Source organism: Loxodonta africana, chromosome 25 (assembly GCF_030014295.1).
Source record: "Loxodonta africana isolate mLoxAfr1 chromosome 25, mLoxAfr1.hap2, whole genome shotgun sequence".
Classification (NCBI taxonomy): domain Eukaryota; kingdom Metazoa; phylum Chordata; class Mammalia; order Proboscidea; family Elephantidae; genus Loxodonta; species Loxodonta africana.
The window spans coordinates 17,461,417-17,485,212 of NC_087366.1; the positions used below are offsets into that span (position 1 = coordinate 17,461,417).

A 23,796-nucleotide genomic window follows, 5' to 3' on the forward strand; every position below is an offset into this window, starting at 1 on the left:
TGCAGTGATTAATTTAAAATATCCTGAGACCACTGCATTTTTGTTACTTGTTTCTCCTCAGTTCTGAGAAGCATTCCATAAAATAACCCACTACCCAAAACATGCCACCTAAAAGAACAATAAATGTTCAGTGTCGGAAGTGAGTCTAATGGTTTAACAATTTAGATAAATGAAATCCTAAACACTTGAAAAGTAGATTGATAAGTGACTTTGAATGGTGAACAAAAGGGAATAGGAAAATTAGGCTTGGAAGAGAAATGATAAATTTGCAGGTTCATTAGTAGTTAGCATGTGTGATACATGATTCATTTCATTAAGTATCATTTAGAGGAATTTTTTGATTTTTATTTTACAAAGGAATATCTTACCTGCCTCAAGGAGAGAAGTGTCTAACAATAAAACATTTAAAAAGCGTATAACATTGTTAGAAATTAAGTAGATTTGATGTTTTCAGTAGCTCACTTTCCTAGTTAATGTTTTTGTTAATTATTTTTAGCGGACTAAATCTTCCCTTTGCCTAGTTTTGAAATTAGTTTTACTAAAGAGTCAATTTTAAATGCTGCTTTGACTTTAGTGTTTGGAGCAGAGTTATGTCACCTCAAAGCCCCAGTAAATTTAGAGTTGGATATGGAGAGATAACTAGTTTTTTTGTTTTTGAATTTTTCATTTTGCTCTTTTGCTTTTAGCTGGGAATATGCTTTGCTTAATTTATAGAGGACTTTTTTGCCACCTGAGTTTTATTCTGAGGGATCATTAATGGGATGTTTTTAGTTACTCCTGATCACATCGATAGGAATAATTTATCCCTGTTTCTGGCAATACATTGCAAAGAGGAAGTGTTACAATACCTCAAGTAGCCGGAAGTGTTGAAGCCTGATAAGGCTGTTTATTTGCCACGTATGCATTGCACTGGATTTATGCAAACCAACTGTAGTTTGCTTTGCGGTTAACCTGAAGAAAAGGCTATGGTTTTATTTTTATCCTTGATCTTGAAACAAGGGGACATAAAGTATTTTTACACCTGGTTCAAAACTCCCCTGTTTATTATTCTGGTTTGCAGTTGCTATTAATATTTTTTTCTTACCTGGATAAGCTCAGGGTTTGGATTTCATATTTAATTTGAGACAGCCCTAAAAATAATACTATGAAAGCTTTCTAAGCAGGGGTTTAATTAGTAAGGAACTCTTTACAACCAAATTAACATTTCAGTGATCACTTACAAAGTATCTGTCAAAATACATCAGCAACTGTAAAAAAATACTACTCTTCTTGAGTTACTTTTCTAAGAGTTGTTTATGTTAAATATAAAACTATAAAGGAATAAAAACTATGCATATTCTCAGAAATCATGGTTCTATTGAAAATGAAATGTGAGTAAGTAATTAGGAATTTAACATAAAAAGACACATGTAAAAGTAATTAGGAATTTTTGCTGATAAATTATATGTAATGTTAAAATGATGAAGTATTGAATTCAGGATTGTGGTTGAATGTGAATTTTTCTTATATCAAAACATTTGCTGTAGGGAATGAATAATTACAGAGCACTGAATTTTTCTAAATACCTGAAGAGTTGCAGTCTTCAATGCTTTTTGTATTCTTGAGCCTGCTTTTAAATTTTTTTTTTCTTTTGCCCCTTTTTGCTGGCCACATCTTTAGTGTTCCTGGCTTCTATTCTGTTTTTCTGCTGCTAATGTACTATGAGTTTGGAATCCAAATAACTGAGTTTAGTGAGTGGCAGTAGGATAGAGTTGGACATGGAATCAGGAATATTGTTGCTGAATGTCAAGAATTAACAAAGAATCATACGGGCATACAAGTAGTAAGAACAAGTCATACACAAGGTACAAAAAATCAGGCTTGTCTTAGAAACTTTGCCATAGCCATGCTTAGTGAATACAGGAGTGTGAGGTAGTATCTTCAGATTTCTGAGGGAAAGAAAATATGTCTCAGACATTTAATTAACCATTCATGCTCTTCAAGTATAAGGTAAGAGAGAGCTAACCCAGGAATACTGGAAAGATAAAATACTCATGGCCCCTCTGTATAAACAAACAAGCATAAACTAGCTGAGGACAGAGCTCAGGCAACCAAGAAATGAATCAAAATAACTTCAGGAATGTAGTGGTCATAGAAAAGTTGTGTACATTGACTTCATTTTGAGTACTAACGCTAGCAACTATGGGAATTAACATTTACAGACCTGAATGCAAATGTTATAAACCTTGATAGTGTAAGTATACAGGCAGTCCTCACTTTGCACAGTAGTGCAGGAATGTAAAAATGAGCATGCAAACTGAAAACTATGCAAAGTGATATTGGTGGTCAGTGGGGAGAATGACAGTTGTCCCGTGACCTTTGAAAATCTTTGTCAAAACATTAAAAACACTCTTGCTGTTGCTTATAAATGTGTAGGGAAATGGAAAAAAAATAGTAAAACTAATATTTAGAACATTATAATTCAAAATATTAGAAACGCTGAGAAATTTTTTTCTTTTAGAAAACTTGTCAAGACTAATTTGAACAGTGCTTGCCTTTTCCTTGTTGTTATAAGATATGCAGCAAGTATCTTTTCTATGCCCTGTGAATTGTGGTACTCGTTTCTAAATTTGGAACTGCTTCCAGTGTTTGATTCCCCCTACCTTTGAATGTCATGAAATATCTCTGAAAATTCCTTTGATGGCAAGTTTTGGGGGGGCATCATGTCTTCCGGGAGGTCTTCATCTTTTACGTCACCACCACTTTGCTCATTTATGTCAATGATTTATTTAGCCTTCACTAAGTTCCTTTATGTGCTGGAATTGACTTGACGGCAACAAGGATTTTTTTTTTTTTTTTAAAGTTCCTTTGGCTGCATAGCTTCTAGTATTGCCAGTTTTTGTTTCTTTGCTGCACTTTTTTCTTTGTTGGCCCATTTCCTCTTTCAGTTATCCATATTTTAAAGGATCATGTAAGTTTATCACTGGGAGACAAGGACGCAACACAACTACAGGCTGTGCTGTCTGTGTGTGAACGGAATCACAGATACACAGTGATCAATCACTAGTTCTTTGAAAGAAATTATATGACTGGTCACTAATCATGATAAGCATTTGTTATTTATGTAGTGATTTGTGAACTGAAGAGCTAGCACCAGAGTTTGTACTTTACGGGATTTGTTGTTAGTTGCTGTCAAGTCAGCTCAGACTCATGGTGACCTTCGGTAAAACAAAATGAAATGGTGCCCGGTCCTGTGCCATCCTCACGACTAATGGTATGTTCGAATCCATTTTTGTGGCTTTTGTATCAGTCCATCTCATTGAGGGTTTCCCTCATTTTTGCTGGCCCTCTTCTATACCAAGGATTATGCTCTTTTCTAGCAGTTGGACAGTTTCTATTAACTAGTACAACATAATAAGCCAGCTGGTCTCAGCATCTTCACGTTCAAGGAGTATTCTGGTTGTGTTTCAAGGCTGATGTGTTACTTACAGTTACTATACCATGATAACTGAAATTTGAACTGTGTTGTTGCTAGACTGGTATTATTTAACTAAATCGTGGTCTTCGATACTCATGCAGAGTGAAACCATGCGAAGTGAAAACTGCTGTAATAACATAACTGAAAATGTCCTAAATTGAGTGGGAAAAAGTATGAGTGCATTAATCCTATTATTCATGGCAGGGAGGCAATAAACATTGTTTAAAATCAAAATATCTAATTAACAATGATTCTAACCTCTGAATGTTTCTCATAATCATGATTATTACCAGAGGAATTTTTTTTTATTGTGCTTTAAGTGAAAGTTTACAAATCAAGTCAGTCTCTCATGCAAAAACTTATGTACACCTTGCTATATACTCCTAGTTTGTCTCCACCTAATGAGACAGCACATTCCTTTTCTCCACCCTGTATTTCCGTGCCCATTCAGCCAGCTTCTGTCCCCCTCGGACTTCACATCTCCCCTCTAGACAGGAGTTGCCCACATAGTCTCATGTGTCTACTTGATCCAAGAAGCTCACTCCTCACCAGTATCATTTTCTATCTTATAGTCCAGTCCAATCTCTGTCTGAAAAGTTGGCTTTGGGAATGGTTCCTGTCTTGGGCTAACTGAAGGTCCAGGGACCATGACCTCCGGGGTCCTTCCAGTCTCAGTCAGACCATTAAGTCTGGTCTTTTTACGAGAATTTGAAGTCTGCATCCCACTCTTCTCCTGCTCTTTCAGGGGTTCTCTGTTGTGTTCCCTGTCGTGGCAGTCATTGGTTGTAGCTGGGCACCATCTAGTTCTTCTGGTCTCAGGCTGACGTAGCCTCTAATTTATGTGGCCCTTTTTGCCTCTTGGGCTTATAATTACCTTGTGTCCTTGGTGTTCTTCATTCTCCTTTGTTCCAGGTGGGTTGAGACCAACTGATGCATCTTAGATGGTCGCTTGCTAGCGTTTAAGACCCCAGATGCCACTCTTCAAAGTGGGATGCAGAATGTTTTCTTAATAGATTTTATTATGCCAGTTGACTTAGATGTCCCCTGAAACCATGGTCCACAAACCCCTGCCTCTGCTATGCTGGCTTTTGAAGTGTTCAGTTTATTCAGGAAACTTTTTTGCTTTTGGTTTAGTCCAGTTGTGTTGACCTACTAGAGGAATTTTTAAGGACTCTTCCCCTGGTGAAGAAAGTATGAAGTTCAGCAGGTCTTTTGTTTTTCTTGTTTCTTACCTCTTCTGTTAACACCAGGGACCAGGAGGTGGAGGTGTTACAGCCCAGTTGCACTGAAGCAAGCACCCACCTTAAGGAGCCTAGTTCCTGGCTTTCCTGGTTTAGGGCCATGTGTTCAGGGCCAACAGCATCAGCTCCCATACCCTTCGAATGTTACTGCACCTCCCGCTAGACCTGTCTTTATCCCTTACACCCATGTTGTTCTTAGTGCAGCCTCATCTCCTACATCCCACTGCTAACTTTTGGTACTTGAAATTTCATTTCTTGCTCTAAAGTTCAGCTATATATTAAAATTAATTTTTAAAAATCTGTCCAACATTTCAGTGTGTTTCTAGCGGGGAGGAGGGAAAGTTCCTGCATTTGCTTCATCACCATCACCATCTAGACTGGAAATGCTCTGTCATATTATTCTTAAAAAAACAAAAAACCCCATGCACAATAGTAACCCAAATGGTAAAACCAGCTGCTGTCAAGTCAATTCTCACTCCTGGCAACCCCGTGTGTGTCCCCGTAGAGCTGTGCTCCATAAGGTTTCCAATGCACGGCATGGACACATCTGTAAATTCCATATGAAAGTGAGATATTTACATGACTATGAATATGTATGGAAAAATCTGGAATGATAAATGCCAGTCTTAATGGTAGTCACCACTGGGGAATGAGAATGGAAGGAGGGGAAGCAGATTATTAGCTAAAAAAAGTTTTTTCTTACATTGTTTGACATTTTTCCAAGCATGTATTACGCTTGTAATTAAAATTTTTAAAAAAGATTCCACAGACTGTAAGGATAGTAAAATTTGACTAGCTTTTATTTATTCATTTTTAACTATGAAAAAGTTGTAATCTCTATATGATGTATGCTTTGTCTTATTTTTCTAAGTGACTCATTAAGGCTTTTCTTGCAGGAACATGCTTACCCAGCTGATGAACTCATGCCCTTAACCTGCAGAGGTCGAGTTCGAGGCCAGGAGCCAAGTCGGGGTGATGTTGATGATGCCTTGGGAAAGTGAGTGTTTATACAAGGGAAGACATGGAATCTCAAAGTACCCAAGTGTTAGACTTCTGGGAGGCAGCTTATAATCAAATTTCTGGGGATTAGCTAAATTTTAAAGACTGTTTTAACCATTACATTAAGCTCTTTTCTTTATGTTATCATTTGTAAAAAAATTAATCAGTTTACCTTTTAGTTCTGTGAAAAGTTGAGCTAGTTGTTAAGCTGCATGTAACTCTCAAAATGTATATAAAGTCATTAGCATGTTATAACGTGTTGATACTTTGTTTTTCATTTGCTTAAAAAGAGCTAATGAATATTTCTGTTCATCTTGAAAGACATGAGATGGCTGCACATAAACGGCATTTCGGATTCTTTCAGTGCTTTATTGATTATGTCGTGCTAGTTAATAGAAACTGTCCGTCAGTGGAATGCAAATAAGTCGCCTTATACATTCCTGGGTAAAATACTCAGAATTCTAATGTTTTGTATCTCATTATACTTGTTTCTTAGGTTTTCTCTGACACTGATTGATTCTTTGGACACTCTTGTGGTACGTTTCTTTTTGCATTTATTTTATAAATTTCCTAATATGCATACTCAAGTGTTAGGAATATAATCATAACGCAGTAATTATGAAATGGAGCCCTGGTGGTGCAGTGGTTAAGAGCTCAGTTGCTAACCAGGAGGTTGGCAGTTCAAGTCCTCCAGCTGCTCCTTGGAAACTCTGTGGGATAGTTCTACTCTGTCCTATTTGAAATAGAAGCCTTCAGAATTTAAGATGTTCTGATATTTGCTCTAAAATATTTCACACTGTTGAGTTGTTAATGTCAAGTAGAATTATCTAGAATAATGGAGATACTCAAATAATTTGTGGTAATGTCAGTTTATGTGATGACTCCTTAATCAGAAAGTAGTAAGTTAGGTTTCTTTCCTTGGACAAGGAAGTTGATGCTATTGGAAGAAAAATTTTTGAAAATACCATTGATATTCTTGTTCCAAAATGACATGCCATAATAATACTGAAATTATTAAATTTTCTGTATGTTATTCTCATAAACAAAAGTTTGTTTTCCCCAGCAGTGACTTTTAGCTCAAAGTGATCACTTCTTGGCACTCCTTTTCAACCTCACGGGATACAAAATTTTAATTAATTCTGGTGTGGGGCTGTTTGTAATGGCAGACAGGAAAGATTGAATTCCAGATGTCATGGTTTTTAAATATAGTATCTTTCTAGTTTTTTTTAGTCTCAGGGCATTTATGGTATAAAAAGTAGGCTTTTTTCAGAATTTTATTTAAGGGATAATTCTGAACTTGTAATGTCCCATGAATTGATGAATATTAAAAACAAAAACAAAACTTCGGGGTAGCAGAAGTTATTTGGAACCAGGCTTCTCTACATGATATTATTTCTATATTCTTTTACTGGGATGTTTTTTGTTAGACCAGAGATTCTCAACTCTACCTGTGCTGTAGGACCTTAGGACCACCTGAGAAATTTTGAAAAAATACTGTCACTCTTCCCCAAGATATTCTGATTGTTCTAGAGTAGGGTGGACCTTATTACTTATTCCTCTAAAGCTTCTCTTGTGGTTCTAAAATGCAGCCATGACTGAGAAAGCATTGTAATAGAGCTATCTTAGCTGGGTCATTTTCTGGAAATTAATGGAATGGCAAACTGTTCTAATAACTATGAGAATGAGAGAACATTACATGTCTTGTTTCGGGGTTCGTGGTCCTAGGTGTTCAGTGTGTAATAGGAAAAGAGAAAAAGATACACAAAATATCACGGGAGGCACCAGTCATCACCTTGGGAGAAACTAACTGGTGTGTTTGTTACCCACGGCTGAGTTATGTATACCAGGTGTATTTTGTATGGGGAGGAAGTAAGGACCAGCAGCTGTGCCTTAGGAAGGGCCACGGGTGGCCTTCAGTTTCTCATTCTGTCATCTTCGTTTCATTCTCAATCCACTAGTAGTTTCCTCATCATCTCTCTATAAGCTCTTAGTTGATTTTCATGAATACTGACCTCAGATTTTTAAAAAATTTATTTATGAAAGAGAAAAGGTGATTCCAGAGCTGGATAACATGAAAAATCTGTTGGCCTGTCTAATTAAGCAGCCATTAATTATTTTAAAGCTGATATCCTTCAGATTTTACCAATTATACACTTTGGCGCTAGCCCGTAAGGTATATAGTCCAAGGACCAGCAGCATCAGCATCACCTGGGAACTTGTTAGAAATGCAAATTCTAGGGCCTCAGCCCAGATACACTGAATTGGAAACTCCGGTGATGAGGCCCAGCAGTTTGTTTTAATAAGCCCTCCAGGTGATTCTGATGCAGGCTAAAGTTTACAGTGCTTTTTAAGTTTCAGAGTGCTACAGATTGTCTAAGGATCTTGTTAAAATGCAGGTTCTGATTCTGTAGCTCCAAGGTGGGGGCCCAAGAGTCTACATTTTTAATAGTTATCTACTGCTGCTGCGACTGCTAATAGTCCACAGACCACACTTTGAACAATGAGACTATAGTGTACCCTGAATTCTGGTTCCTTGTGGCAGAGAGGAACGAGAAGTGATCACACAGCGTAGATGTGCGTCATCTTGGACAAATCATTTAATGTCTTTGGGTCCCTGTTTTCACCTCAGAAGATCCTAGACTAGATGTGTAAGTCTCTATGAACCCTAAGATATTGTTTCTCTTGGATCTTTGGTTCAGATATAAATAAGTAACTTCTGTTTGCTGAAGGTGTCCTCAAGAGACAGCCAGAAGAAATATTAATAAAGTCTTAACAAACGTTTAAAAGCAATCCTTTTTAAGCACCTTAAATTTCAATTTTTTTCAAGCGGGAATAACCCAGCAATGTATTATTTACCATCATGGCTTGGAAATATACAGATTCATTTTAATTTTTGTCATTATCTTAAGCACTTTCTTTCTAATTTCAATAGAAGAATTAAGGAAATTAAAGTACTTTGAAAGTTTTCCTTAAGAGAATTTCCTAAAGGGCGCTGTGTAATCAATATTATATTGACAGTATATTTTTCAGTAAAGGGGACTACATTTAGAAAAAAGGAATGCTATTTTGTCTGAATGCAAGAATTAATATTTCTAATTTACTAATTATGATTTTTCTTTACATTGTAATTATTTCTTCATTTAGCGATTTGGTTATTTGAAAATGTCAATAGGACATATCACTGGCAGTACATAGAACCCTGGTGTTTTTATTTTGGTCACACCGTCGTAAGTTTGATCCTTAAACTGTTGCTCATAGGGCCAGCCATCTGGTTTCTGTTGATTTTAATGGCATTAAGCACTAAAACTTTAAACTTACCTTTACATTTGATATTACTATGAAATCTTTAGAGAAAAATATATTCAAACAGATTAAACATAATGTGGGAAAGGATGAGACTGGAATTCATCCTTTGTTATCAGCTCAGAGCTTAAGAGACTCATTGTAACTAACAGAGCTGTAGAATGAATTTTCTAACTAATTATTGGCAAGGAAAGCTCTCTTTTATGCTTCTTTGAGACAAATAGCATTAGTGTTATCCTTGATTGTTTTGATTTTGGTGAGAAGGGGAAAAAAGCTATTTTCCTATTAGAAAAGCAGTTCAGACCTCAAAGAAACTAAATGAGAGAAAATCTGACTACAAGTTAGAAGAGTTCAAAAGAGAAGAATTCCCTGGAGATAGACCTAGGGAAAAGAATAATATTAGCAAAGTGATATTAAAAAGTGTGTATTTGGACCGTTGTTGCCCATTCTGAAAGTGCTGAAAGGGCTGTTTGCACCAGCATTTGTTGTTGCAGAGCTTGCAGGACCTTTGAGATTGAAGAAGGAAAGCAGTCAGCTTAAAAATGGATTTCATAGCACGTTTTACTTGGGACTAACCCTGAATTTTACTTTTACCTGAATTTTAATCAGAGACACTCTTATGGAGTGGAGTTAGAATTTTTATTCTAATATCAAATCAAGTAACAAAGTACTATAAAAGATTATCAAACAGAACAGTCAAGCAAAGGAAAGCTACTTTTACTAGATCTATAATTTAAATAACATCTAACTGTGTGGCCTTCACTGGAAACCCCGATGGTGTAGTGGTTAAGTGCTATGGCTGCTAACCAAAGGGTCGGCAGTTCAAATCCACCAGGCACTCCTTGGAAACTCTATGGGGCAGTTCTGCCCTGTCCTATAGGGTCGCTATGAGTCGGACTCGACTCAGCGGCAGCGGGTTTGGCTTTTGGTTGGTGTGGCCTTCATGAAGGCTGAATAACCCAAGTAACCTGTGTAATAACAGTCATCCCCTCCTCCCCTGCCCGTCAAAGAGCTTATTGCTCGAATCCACAGAGTTCTTAGCTTGCTCAGGATTCTAGACCCACATGGTAATAATCGTAGTAATGATATTAAACACTTAAGTCAGACACTGTACTAAAAGTACTTCACATACTACATTGTCTTATTTGAGAAAACAGTCCTATCAGAGTAGATATTTCTTCTTTTTGTAGATGAAGAAATAGGCTCAGAGATGGAAGTGACTTGGCCAGGATGACAGAGGTAGCAAGTGAAAGAAGCAGAATTCAGAATAGGGCTTGCTCTTAACCACAACATCATGCTGCCTCTTTAGTAAGGGGGCAGAGTATCCAGGAGTTGAAGAAGGGTGGCAGTGTATGATTTAGGATCAGTGGGGTATTCCCTGAAGGATGTGCTTTCTTCTGAGAGGAAGCAACTTTTAAGATGGTGTTTGGTTTGCTTTGACTTGGAAACCAGATCTCTAGAGTTTATCTTATGTAGCTGTAGGCCATGGGTTATATATTAAGAAACAGTAACAATTTTGAAGTTGAATGATATTCAGTGTAACTAAAAAAGATGCATATAAAGATCCTATATAATATATTTGGGCACTTATTTTTTTTCATTTTTTTGGATATTTACCAGATTTTTACAATATTTTATGTCTGTCACTTTTTAGAGTCTTAAAGTATTTTAACTTTTAGTAGCATATTCTGAGGATATTTCTTGTTGACTTGATAGAGAAGTGCTTTATTTTAATAATTTTTTTCTCCTAGGTATTAAATAAAACTAAAGAATTTGAAGAGGCGGTGAGAAAAGTTTTAAGAGATGTTAATTTAGATAATGATGTAGTAGTATCAGTCTTCGAAACAAACATCAGAGTTCTCGGGTAAGTATGTAAGATACTAAAGCTGTAATTTTAATAACAAAAAAGCTTAGAGTATACTATTTATTACTTGATGGCAGTAAAGCAAGAAGTTTCTTATGTTTAACATATAAACGTTTAGATGTTACGAAACACAGGCTGTAGAATGACCTAGAATTGTATCAGTCACAGCAGCAGCCGGCTTTGGAAACAGTTGTAGACTCAAGTCAAAGGTGATCCCTGTGCATTGTTAGGAAAAGACCAGAGGGTGAACATTTGTCATGTTGGTGACATCACAGGTTCGTACAAGCTCACATAGTTTGCTAACCTTAGCTAGCATCTCTTTAGAGAAGCTGAAAAAAACTGAGCTAGTAAGATTACCTCTCAACTAAACAGTTTGAAATGCTATTGGGATCTTTAAAAATATGGAATTATTACCAGATTTGTTCATTTAAACTTCACCATTATTTTTATATTTACTATATTTTTCACAAATAACGTGTCAACGTAAATAAAGCACCCACACATATAACATGCGTAATGCGCCTAGGAAAATAATGCATGGCGGGGAGTTGTGTAGTTGGTGAAAAATGTATAACGTGCATGTTGTTTTCATAAAACTACGGTAGTGATTACTTTTGTGTCATTGTAACCTGTTTCTGTTGTCAGACACCTAAAGTGATCTATTCTTCAATTAAATTTAAAAGATCATTAAAGAATGTAGGTTTTCGCAGAGTTTGTTAAATATATCACATTTAATACAGGGCAGGGTTTTTTAATTTTTTTATGTTGATATAATTAAATATGTTACATTAAATTAAAATCTATTAAAATTTGTCAAAATTATATTTCTAGGATTTTCTTTATTTTAAGAACATTGTTCTTTTATTTAAGAATGCCAGACATCAGATTTACGTATATATATATAACACCAATATATATACACATACTTATATATATACACACACACCTATATATGATTTTACAATTTTAATGACTTGCCATCATAATTGGTTCGGTACAGAGTTAAGTTTTCTGTACTCTTTCTTTATGTGTGCTAAATGGTTGATAATAAAATGCCTGCACCTTTGTAGGTGGTAGCTTTTAAGTATCTTTAAGATATGAATAATGTTTCATGTCTACAATTGTAGGGGTCTTTTGGGTGGACACTCACTGGCAATCATGCTGAAAGAAAAAGGCGAGTACATGCAGTGGTACAATGATGAACTTCTCCAAATGGCAAAGCAGTTGGGTTACAAACTTCTACCAGCTTTTAATACTACCAGTGGCCTTCCTTATCCAAGAGTAAGTAATTTGAAAAATATGGCCGTGTTTATATACTTTCCTTTGCCGTCTTAAAAAGTGGACTTTTATGGTTGGAGCCAATCATCTTCAACTGCATAAGGCTGGGAAAAAACACTTCAAAGCTACATTACAAAATTAAATTGACATTTCAACTGATCTACATATAATTGATGTGTGGTTTTAGATTAGTTTAAGACTTTTATGTGTCACTGTGTAACAGATTAGATTATGCTACAGAAGGAAGGAACAGATGCCAGACTAGAACATGGGCACACATTTATCTGCACAGAAGATACAGTTGAAGCAGTGAGCATGAATGCTAACTCTCCAAAGGAGGTGGTAGAACACGCGACAGAGTGGTATGAGGAGAAAGCAGAGCCGGTGAAAAGGAGAGTGGTCAGAGACTTACCAAAAACGAAACCAAACCCAGTGCCGTTGAGTCGATTCCGACTCATAGCGACCCTATAGCGACCCTGGTGGCGTAGTGGTTAAGTACGGCTGCTAACCAAAGGGACGGCAGTTCAAATCTGCCAGGCGCCCCTTGGAAACTCTGTGGAGGCAGCTCTACTCTGTCCTGTAGGGTCGCTATGAGTCGGTCAGAGACTTAGGAGAACCTTAATATAGTGTAGCATTTTAAAATTAAAAAAAAAAAGCCAAACCAAACCCATTGCCAGTGAGTTGATGCTGACTCATAGCGACCTTATAAGACAGGTGGAACTGCACCATAGAGTTGCCAAGGAGTGGCTGGTGGATTTGAACCAACTGCCAACCGTTTGTTTCACAGTCCAGCTCTTGAGTATTGCACCACCAGGGCTAAAACCCAGAAAAGGAGCTTCAAAAGGAAACCCATTGGTGTACCCATCAGTTTTTTTTAATGAGACACAAAAGTCGAACCAAACCTGTTGCCATCGAGTCAATTCCAACTCATAGCAACCCAATAGGACAGAGTAGAACCGCTTCATGGGGTTTTCAGGGAGGAGCTGGTGGATTCAAACTCTTAACCACTGCGCCACCAGGGTTCCTAATGAGACACGGTAGAATTAAATCTCTTATTATTTAAATTTCTAGTTTTTTTTAAAAAATATTTTAAGTAGCTGTTCTGTGAACATTCTTATATACATCCTTTTACACATTTTCTTATTTCTTCCTTGGAATAAATTACTAGAAAAGGAAATAAATGACGGAGTAGTGTAGAGAATACTTTTTTTTCTTTTTTTTGATTGTGCTTTAAGTGATTTTTTTTTTTAAGTGAGAGTTTACAATTCAAGTTAGTTTCTCATACGAAAACTTATATACACATCGTTATGTGACCCTAATTGTTCTCCTATGATGTGACAACACACTCCTCTCCATCCTGTATTTCCCTTGTCCATTCAGCCAGCTTCTGTGCCCCTCTGCCTTCTCATCTCTCCTCCGGACAGGAGCTGGCCATTTAGTCTCACGCATCTACTTCAGCTAAGAAGCACACTCTTCACCAGTGTCATTTTATGTCTCATAGTCCAATCTAATCTTTGTCTGAAGAGTTGGCTTCGGGCATGGCTTTAGTTTTGGGCTAACGGAGAGTGGGGGCCACATCTTCTGGTGTCCCTCCAGTCTTAGTCAGACCATTAAGACTGGTCTTTTTACTAGAATTTGAGCTCTGCATCTCACTTTTCTCCTGTTCTATCAGGGACTCTGTTGTGTTCCCTGTCAGGGCGGTCATTGGTGGTAGCTGGGCACCATCTAGTTCTACCAGAAGAGAATACTTTTTCAGAACTGGGTACTGACTGTCCAGTTGCTCTCCAGAAAGGTTCTACTTTTGTACTTTCTTAGTGTTGTTTGAGGAGCCCTAGTGGCACAATGGTAAAACGTGTAGCTACAAACCAAAAGGTTGGCAGCTCAAACCCGCCCTGTGGCTCCAAGGGAGCGCCCATAAAGATTACAGCCTAGGAAGACCTATGGGGCAGTTCTGTTCTGTCAGATGGTCACTGTTAAGTGCCATCAACTTGATGGCACATAAAAACAATAACAACGCAGTGTGTGTAGGAGGGTACATATGTCATTGCATTATTGCCAACACTGTGTATTATCTTTGTCAACTTAATGAGGAAAATATGAGACCATGTTTTAATTAGTATTTATTTGATTATTAGTGTGGGTAAACTTATTTGGTAATCATTTTTGTCTTCCATATTAAAATTAAAAGCAAATTTATTTCAAACGATATATACAAACTTTTTTAACTGTAAATACTTTAAATTTTTGTTGCAAATGGAGATACTGAATTTTGAGCAATTTCTTAACCCAAGAAGTAGTCAAAGGATCAAAACAGAAGACACTATAAGCTTTATAGTAAAATGAAGTTATTTTCATAGTAGTTTCTGAAGTGCCAGGAAGATTCTAAAAGTTTATTTTCAGAAGAGAACTACAGGAAGAAAATAACTGCCTGCTTATCCATCCTTATACACAGTAAATATTACTTTTGCTCAGGAAACTTTGTATAAATAGTATCTCTTTGATATGCATACTTTATTGATAGTGTTTGAAGTAATGTTTTTAACAGAAATGTTGTAATGGTTAATAATAATTTTTTAAGCTTACGTGTAAATCTTAGAACCAGTCCCCCTTGTCTGATGGCATTCCCTCAGAGTGAACTGGGAGCGAGCTACCAGCTTTTCGGATGAGATCTCATTGCTCTGGTTGAGTAAGTGATTATCGTGTCCATGAAACAAAGGGTTAACAGGAATCGAGTTATGAGGTATACACATTTTAAGGCTTTGCCGGTGTAGCAGATACACAGTATAGTCAATTTAAGCTTCTGCCCTTCAATTAAAAAGTTCTTTTTGAAAACTGCTTTGTGGCTCTCAGAAACATAGGACCAGAAGGAACCAGGTTCTGAATTCCTTCCAAGTATAAAACGGTTATTATACTTTTATCCCCTTCTGTTTTAAGCCTTCTGAGTAAGCTGGCAATAAGCTCCTTTTTATAATTTCTACAAGAATAAATGGATGCTACCGCCAGTGCCCTTCCTACAACCAGTCATTTGAGGCCTGTTTAGGAGGGGAACCTATATCTACCAAGGTCTACGAGGATTTCCATAAGCAAAAAAGGCACTGAATCCCTTTTCTTCATCTTGTGGAAATAGCGGCGCCCACTGGAGGCAGAAGTGCATCTTGATTTTGCATTTGAAAATTGTGTAATACCATTTATCTTCAGTGTAGCGTCCCTGGGTGGTGCAGATGGTTTGTTTGCTCTCAGCTACTAACGGAAAGACACATGGTTTGGATCCACCCAGCAGTGCCATGGAAGAAAGGCCTGGCCATCTGCTTTAGTAAGATTACAGCAAAGAAAATCCTGTGGAGCACGGTTCTACTGTGGAGCACATGGGGTCAGATGAGTTGGAATTGACAGCAACAATTTTTTTTTTTACTTCAGTGTGCAAGATTGAAATGATCTGTTCTATGGACAATTGTGTCAAGAAATAATCCTTCTACATAATTTTATAGATATCATCTTGGAATAGTAAAGGCTGTAATTCAGTATACAAAGATCTTAAATTTTTTTTAATGTACTAAAAATTTGGTGCTTCCTAGAAAGTTTTTTTTTTTAGGGAAAAGATATTAGTGGGGTAAGAACGTTTTTTCTTTTCTCTCTTCGTTTTGCTGTCCCTGGCTACCCGCCTGGACCTTTGCATTCTGAGCTCTCAGCTACACCCAGTCCAATCCAGTAATATTCCGCTTTTGTTGCCTGTTTCTTTTATTTGGCACTTACTTATGACTTTCATTATTAGTTATCTTCTCTTTACATATCTGAATTTTAAGCTCCTTGAAGGCAAGAATAGTTTGTTTCTTTGTATTTTATCATGACGCCCGCCAAATAGTAGGTACTTAATAAATATCGATCAGTTGATTGCAGTAATTAATAGAAATAACCAAAAAATGTTTTCACTCTTAACTATTGTTGCAGATATTTATAAAAACTACTATAAAAAAAAATACCTTCATGTAATTAGTATAATTAAATATGTATTTCAATATTGAGGATTGCGTAATTTTTAAGTTCATTATTCTTAGTATCAGTTTCCAATTTTAGTGCTGTAGAGAGGGATATAGGCAGCTTAAGGCAACAGGATAGTTTCCAGTAGTGTTCGTGGTATAGAGCTACCTCAAAGTGATTGCTCTTCCTGAAATGCAATCTGTAGAGACAATTACGAGTTTGGGTGGGAGTTGAGGGGTGTGGTCAGGCTAATAGCACACGGTTGTTGTCGTTACGTGCCGTCGAGTTGATTTCTGACTCTGAACCCATGTGACAAAGTAGAGCCGCCTCATAGGGTTTTCATGGCTGTAATCTTCATGGGAGCAGATTGCTGGATCTTTCTCCCACAGAGTCACTGGGTGGGTTCCAGCCACCAACTTTTCTGTTAGCAGCTGAACACTTAACTGTTATGCCACTTTTAAACCCATTGCCATTGAGTCAATTCCAACTTAGAATGACACTAAAGGACTGAGTGAACTGCCGCATAGGGTTTCCAAGGAGCAGCTGGTGGATTTGAACTGCTGACCTTTTGGTTAGTAGCTATAGCTCTTAACCACTATGCCACAGGGCTCCTAAAAAATATGAAACTTGGTGTAAATGCCTCAAGTGACATTCTAAGAAGATAAAGTGACAGTACCGAAGCCATCATGGTGGTCGACTCCCCATGTCTCACCTACATCTCACTTGCTGACTGTTGTGGAGTGGGTGTTTTTCCGTCTCCTTGTTTAGAAATTCCCGGAGTCTGTTGATTGAACACTGCTAAGGTAACAAGCGTATCCAGCAAATGCATTCTGCAAGTCAGTTGACAAGTGGATCTATCTGAGCTTCTCTTTATAAGAGTTCGAATGATAACTGACCTGAGATCAAACTCAGGATGTTTTGTATTTGGTTTTTTGTTTGCTGTTATGCTAAATCCTTGGTATAAGCTTGCATTCTTGTTGTTTATTTGGACTGTAGAGAAACACTCTAGTTTTAATCAGTTTCTGGTCAGTTTAGTTTTAGTTAATCTAGGTTTGTAGGGTAGTATATTTGTCTGTCTTTGAAATGTTTACAAAGTATTTCCTGTGTTATTTCTTAGCTTGCCAGCAAGGCAGCATACTCTACATTTCAAAACTTTTTAAAACCTATAAACAAAGTTTTAATCTCCTTTTAAATATATACTATAATATAATCAGTATCCTCTATGATGAACTATTTAATATATTACTGGTTCCTCACAAATCGTGAAATCTAATTTCTTTTAGGGCTGGTCCAGTTCCTTATTCTTATACTAACTAGTTCAAACTGTTCAAAGAACAAAATTGATATAAAAGGCATTTTCTGTGTAATTGTTATAATAATATTGAATTTTGATATTGGGGAAGGAGGTAAACAAAAATTTATTGATCTCATGAATATTATGTGCTTAGAATATGTTTGCCTAGATGTTAATTGGAAACTCAGGAAGATTGAATTTCATTGTGAAACTATGTATTATTTCATGATTTGATGAAACGTCATTTTTTAAATTAAGTCTATCTCTTGATAATTGTACTTGATCATCTTTTAATTTTGTTTAGATTAATTTAAAGTTTGGAATCCGAAAGCCGGAAGCTCGGACAGGAACTGAGACAGATACCTGTACAGCTTGTGCAGGTACCTTGATCCTTGAGTTTGCTGCTTTAAGTCGATTCACAGGAGCAACAATATTTGAGGTTTGCTTTTCATGGTCTTTGATTTCTGGGTATTGGGTATAGCTAACTTTACATCCTTTCTTCATTGGTCAAGTGTTATTATTATCACTTGGAGATATTCTAGTTTAACTTTATGTCTAAATCCCATCACATGGTTTTTAATGTCAAAGACGTAGTAGCTGTATTAAGTGTAACTGCGTTTTGTTCACAAACTACCAAGTCCATTTTTAGATTTATTCTTTGAAAGTTTTTTTAGCCTAATTGTATGGCTTTGGTGGTTCCTTGGCATCATATATGTCTTACCGAAATACCGTGCATTTCTGTGTTTTATTTGCTGCACTTCTAGATAGTCTATTCCATTGCTAAACCTTTCATCAATTTTCTGTAACACAGTAAATTTCTTGTACTAAGTTTTGATTGGGAATGTAATTTATAAGTTTGTTTACTCTAAGGGAAATGTTATTCATTATCCAAAGACTTAGTATTCCAAACAGGCACTTGGCTGTGGACTAGTTATATCTCACATTTTTTAATTCTAGCTAATTGCTTAAGCTGTCATTGGAGTGCAGTAGTGACACTAAGAACCCTGTTCTTCAAACATATGATTTAGGAAAATTTTAAAAAATTGAGCAAATGGCACACATGAGCAAGCAAGAATAGGGCAAATACACCAGCATTATATACATTGGATCTGAGTATAAATAAACCAAGTCAGATGGTCTTTGTGTATATGTGTGCATCTGTATAGAAGACTGTATTTTCAAAGTGTCTTGAGGACAGGTTTATCACGTTCAATTGGTTAATGTTTTAGATTTTTATTCTACACCGTACTGACTAATGTTTTCCTTTCATTAAAAAAGCAAGCATTTTGTGTACACTCTAATTTGTACTACATACTCTATGAAGTATTGATACAGTTGTAGATGAAGAAAGTGAAGCTTAAAGAGACCGGCACAGCTATTGAGTGAATCAGTGCAGTTGGAATCCGTATCTATCTGAATTCAAAGCCTATATACTCTTTCCGCTGGGCTGTGATGTATTTATGAGTAAATCAGTTGAAAATCATGATTTTTTTACTGTTGAGTTATACAATAATTTATTGTCTGAGAAGCAGCCTGATAACAATTGAAAGAGCATCAGTCTAGTACAGGGTTGGCAAACTACAGTCTGGCCCTGATTGTATTTGTAAATAAATTTTATTGGTACACAGCCATGCCTATTCATTTACCTTTGTCTGTGGCTGTTTTGTGCTACCGTGGCAGAGTTAGTAATTATAACAGACCATATGATCCGCAAAGTCTGAAATATTTACTATCTGGCCCTTTTCAGAGAAACTTTACTGACCCTAAGTCTAATAGCTAAAGAGATTTGAATTCTCATGTTAGTTGTACTGTAATTCACTTTTAAAATTTGGATAAATTTTAAATTTTACTGGGCCCATTTCCTTGTCTGTAAAATAAGAATAGAGAAATATAATCTTACTGATATTTTCCAGCTCTGAAATCCTGCCATTTAGTTAAATAATTGTAATCTACTTTAAAAAAAAAAAAGCATAAATAAGTTGAGTCAAGAATTAAAACTATTTTAGATTCTACAATAGTCCACTTTTATCCGTGGGGGCTACGTTCCAAGACCTGAGTGGATGCCTGAACCCTGTACATATATACTGTGTTTTTTCTTATACATACTTAGGATAAAGTTTAATTCATAAATTAGGCACAGTAAGAGATTAACAATAACTATGTGCTGGACAAAGGGATGATTCATGCCCTGGGTGCAACGAAGGGGGACGGTGAGGCATCTCATCACGCTGCTCAGAACGTCATGCGATTTAAAACTTATGAGTTGCTTATTTCTGGACTGCAGTTGACCATGGGTAACTGAAACCACAGAAGGTGAAACCATGGGGGGACTACTGTATTCGTACATGTGCAAAGCGACAAATTAGTTTAATGATTTTTTTCCTTTTATAGAAGTACTTCTGCAGTGTTTTATAGGTTCATATGCTGAAATTAATTTTAACTTAGAAACTCACCTGTATATGCCGTTTATTGTTACAGTTTATAACATCTTTTTATCCAAAGCCAAGAATTTGATTAGAAATTTTAATTTAATCTTGAATGGATAAAAATAAATGAAAAAAAGAAAAGAAAATGTTATCAGAAGGTTATAAGTTTGGTATTATCAAATAACTCATTAGCCTAGTTGATTTACTAACTCTTCACTAACAGTTGCATGCTATTTGAAAAATAGAATCTGAACTGTCTGTGTTTCAAAGACAGCATACCAAATTAGAAATCCTTTGCTGATTTTCTAAATAGTGGTGTCTAAGGAGATTTTCACTTTGCATTTGAATTGTGGAAGTTATTTTAAGAAGCACGTTTTATGATGCAAGTAATTAATATCATTTAATAATATATTGTATGTGAATTTGAACCTGTGTTATAAGAGTAGATGGGTAGGATAGTCTCAAAGTAAGATCATAAATATCATTTCAGAGTCATTTTTTTAATACTAGAATTGATTGGCTGCAAAAGAACCAAGATTTGATTTGTAAGGAAAATTTAACGTACGTTATAAATGGTTATTTTAGGAATTTTACTTAAAGTATTCTGCAGGCCTTTGATTTTTGTTTCTTTGTTGCCTATTTGTTAATCATTTACAATTCTTTAAGAATGCTTTTCTTTTTTTAATTATAGGAATATGCAAGGAAAGCTCTTGATTTTCTCTGGGAAAAAAGACAGCGAAGTAGTAATTTAGTGGGTGTGACTATTAATATTCATACTGGAGATTGGGTACGCAAAGGTATGTAAATTGGGCTTTTAAAATTAATCCTTCACAGCCTCAGAATGGTTGGCAAATAATGGGTTTTCATTTGTTAAAACAATCTCTGAGACAGTATAAAGTATAGTTTCTCTCAGGATTGATGGAATTTTAATTAATTTAGCTAGATTTTCTTTGGTGCCAAATAATGACACACTTAATCTAGTTGATTTAGTGTTCTATTCCATGCTTAATGGGTATAGCATTATAGATGACATATAGGGTATAGCTGAGATACTAAAACTGATTTTCTTTGAGGACTAGAGTACCAGCGTGCCTCAGCCGTCTCACATCAAGATGTAGTTGAGTGAGAATCTGCATTTAATAATGTTATCTCCTATCTTTATGTTTTGTCCCTCCCACCCTTCTAGAAATAGAATATAGTATAGTAGTTAAGAGCATAGACTTTGGAGCCATGTTGTTGGAGTTCAAACCTCAACTCTTATTGTGAGATTTTGGGCAAGGTATTTAAGCTCTGTGTGCCACTGTATCCTTATCTGTAAAGTGGGGACAATAATGGTATCGACTTCATATAGTTATTATGAGGATTAAATGAATTAACCATCGTAAAGTGCTTAGAACAACGTGTGGCATGTGCTACACATACTATGAAATAAGTGCTCACTAATGAGCAGTTACATGATATGTGTACGTATTACTCTTTTAAACTTATAGGATATCAAAAGGATATCATGTCCTGTGTAACCTTTGAGACTTTTTTCACTTAATATTATATTGCTACGATTCCTGCTTATTGTGGCATGAAGTTGTAGTTCATTCTTTTTTGAATATTCCGTTGGCTGAATAAACTGCAGTTCATGCATATTTAAGTTGCTTTCCAGGATTTTGCTATTGCGTATAGCAGTGTTCTTGTGTCTTCTGTCGCACATGTATGTAAGTTTCACTTGACCACACAGCTAGGAGTGGAATTTTGCTCCTAGGGTGGATTAGTGTTCAGCTGTGGCACGGTGGTTAAGCATTGGGCTGCTATTCAAAACCTCGGCAGTTCGAATCCACCAGCTGCTCCTTGGAAACCCTATGGGGCAGTTCTACTCTGCCCTGTAGGGTCGCTGTGAGTTGGAATCGACTCAGCAGCAATGAGTTTGGTTTCAGGGGACGATGTCAAATTGTTTCCAGTGTTGTTATACCCCTTAACGGTTTCACCAGAGATCCTGTGAATCTGCACCCTCTCCGATACTTGGTGTTGTCAGACTTTTAAAGTTTTTGCCAGTCAGACAGGGTGTATAAATTACATCCCAGCTGATGTGTGTTTCCTTGGTCCTGATGCTGTTGAACACATGTTCATGTTTATTGCCCAGTATGCTTCCTTGTTTTTTTATGGATATTCTTGACTTTTGTCAACTTTCTGTTGGATTAGTTGTGCTTTTGAAAAAAAAATGATTGATTTGCAAGAATTCTTTGTATATTTTTGACACTAATTCTTGGTCCATTGTGTGTATTGAAGATAGCATCTTTTGGTTTATAAGTTGTCTTTTCACTTTCTTTTAGTTCAGTTTTTCAAAGTAAGATTTTTTTTTTTAAAACACACAAACTATTATCAGCAAAGAAAGTATTACTTATATGGTAAGGTTAATTTTTTTTATAAATATGTAATATTTAAACAGACCATTTCCTGCTTAATTTTTCGTTCGTAGTGTCCTATTAACCTCACTTGTAATCTATAAAGAATTTTAAAGACTTGTTTAATGAAGAACCACATTTATACATATTTTCCGTAGATAGTGGAGTTGGAGCAGGAATTGATTCATATTATGAATATCTATTGAAAGCCTATGTCTTGCTTGGAGATGACAGTTTTCTGGAAAGATTTAATACAGTAAGTTGATCCAATTTTATATTAATTTTGGAGCCAATTTAATTTCAATGCCAAATTTTGATAGAAATTCAGTTACCTGAGTGACATTCTGAAAAATGATTTGTTTTTAAATGTGTAGTAGTTTTCTGTCAGTATTCTCTGATGTTGGACAGGGACAGAATAATAGCATCAAACATTCCAAAAATTACAATTTGGGGACCAGTCCTGCAGAATGACATCATGCTTGGTAAGTAGAGGGTCAGTGAAAAAGAGGAAACCCTCAATGAGATGGATTGACACAGTGGCTGCAACAGTGGGCTCAAGCATAACAATGATTGTGAGGATGGCGCCCAGACCGAGCAGTGTTTCATTCTGTTGTACATGGGGTCACTATGAGTCGGAACTGACTCGAAGGCACCCAACAGCAATAACATATCCATCTCTTATCAGAATTTTCCCTGGTCTGCCAAACAGATGATAAAATATGTAGCTTTGAGTTTTACCTAATCTTCTTTTGTACAAGGAGGAGAATTTATTGGGATTTATTGCTAGTTAACTTTTCATTTTGAATTCTAATTCTTTTTGAAATCTTGGAAGTTTGACCTAGTCTAAGTATGCAGGGCCTGGGAGACTTGGAGAAACTAGTGAATGTTTCAAAAGCAGGTCTATAAATTTTAAGTCTGGGTCAGAACTATAGACATATTTCTTGGGAGAGGGGGAAGATTATTAAACCACATCGAATTGCTTTTTTTTTGTAATTGGAGCGAACTGAAATGAATATAGCAGACTCATCAGCTATATAACTACATTCTTTTTAAAATAATTTACCATTTCTTGCCCACTCATCAATTTGCTCTCATTACATCTGTGAGACAGTCTATATAGTGGTTAAAAGCATGGGCGTCTTCCTGCCTGGGTTTAAATCCTTGTTCTGCCACCTACTAGTTTTGTGACTTTGGGCATGTAACTTAACTCTATTTGCCTCTGTTCCTTGCCTGCAAAATGAGAATACTAGTACTATTTATAGGGTTATTCAGAGAATTAATGAGCTGATACTTATGAAATGAATAGGACAATGTCTATCATATAGCAGGTATAGAGTAATAAAAAAAATTTTTTTTATAGTTATTAAATAACAGATAAGTTGACAAAGAAAACTAGTAAAAGTCTTAATTAGTCATCATTTGAATGTCTGAAAAAGCACTATCACATGTATTGTTTATTAGATTCTAACAAGAGTTTCCTGAGGCAAATGGAGACAGATACTATTTTTCATGGCTTGTTACCATTCATTGATTCTAACAGCTCAACCTCTTGTGGCGAAA

General features: G+C 36.2%; 1 protein-coding gene across 2 annotated transcripts in view; it reads left to right on the forward strand.

The window, feature by feature from the left end:
• EDEM3 (ER degradation enhancing alpha-mannosidase like protein 3) overlaps window positions 1-23,796 on the forward strand; it is a 73,350-nt gene that overhangs the window by 12,912 nt on the left and 36,642 nt on the right. For both annotated transcript variants that reach the window (XM_010590945.3, XM_003410844.4), the window contains exons 3-9: window positions 5,595-5,695; window positions 6,194-6,233; window positions 10,752-10,864; window positions 11,992-12,145; window positions 17,719-17,853; window positions 20,532-20,637; window positions 22,395-22,492. In XM_010590945.3, coding sequence (XP_010589247.1) covers window positions 5,595-5,695; window positions 6,194-6,233; window positions 10,752-10,864; window positions 11,992-12,145; window positions 17,719-17,853; window positions 20,532-20,637; window positions 22,395-22,492 — 747 coding nt within the window. The remainder of the gene's footprint in view (window positions 1-5,594; window positions 5,696-6,193; window positions 6,234-10,751; window positions 10,865-11,991; window positions 12,146-17,718; window positions 17,854-20,531; window positions 20,638-22,394; window positions 22,493-23,796) is intronic.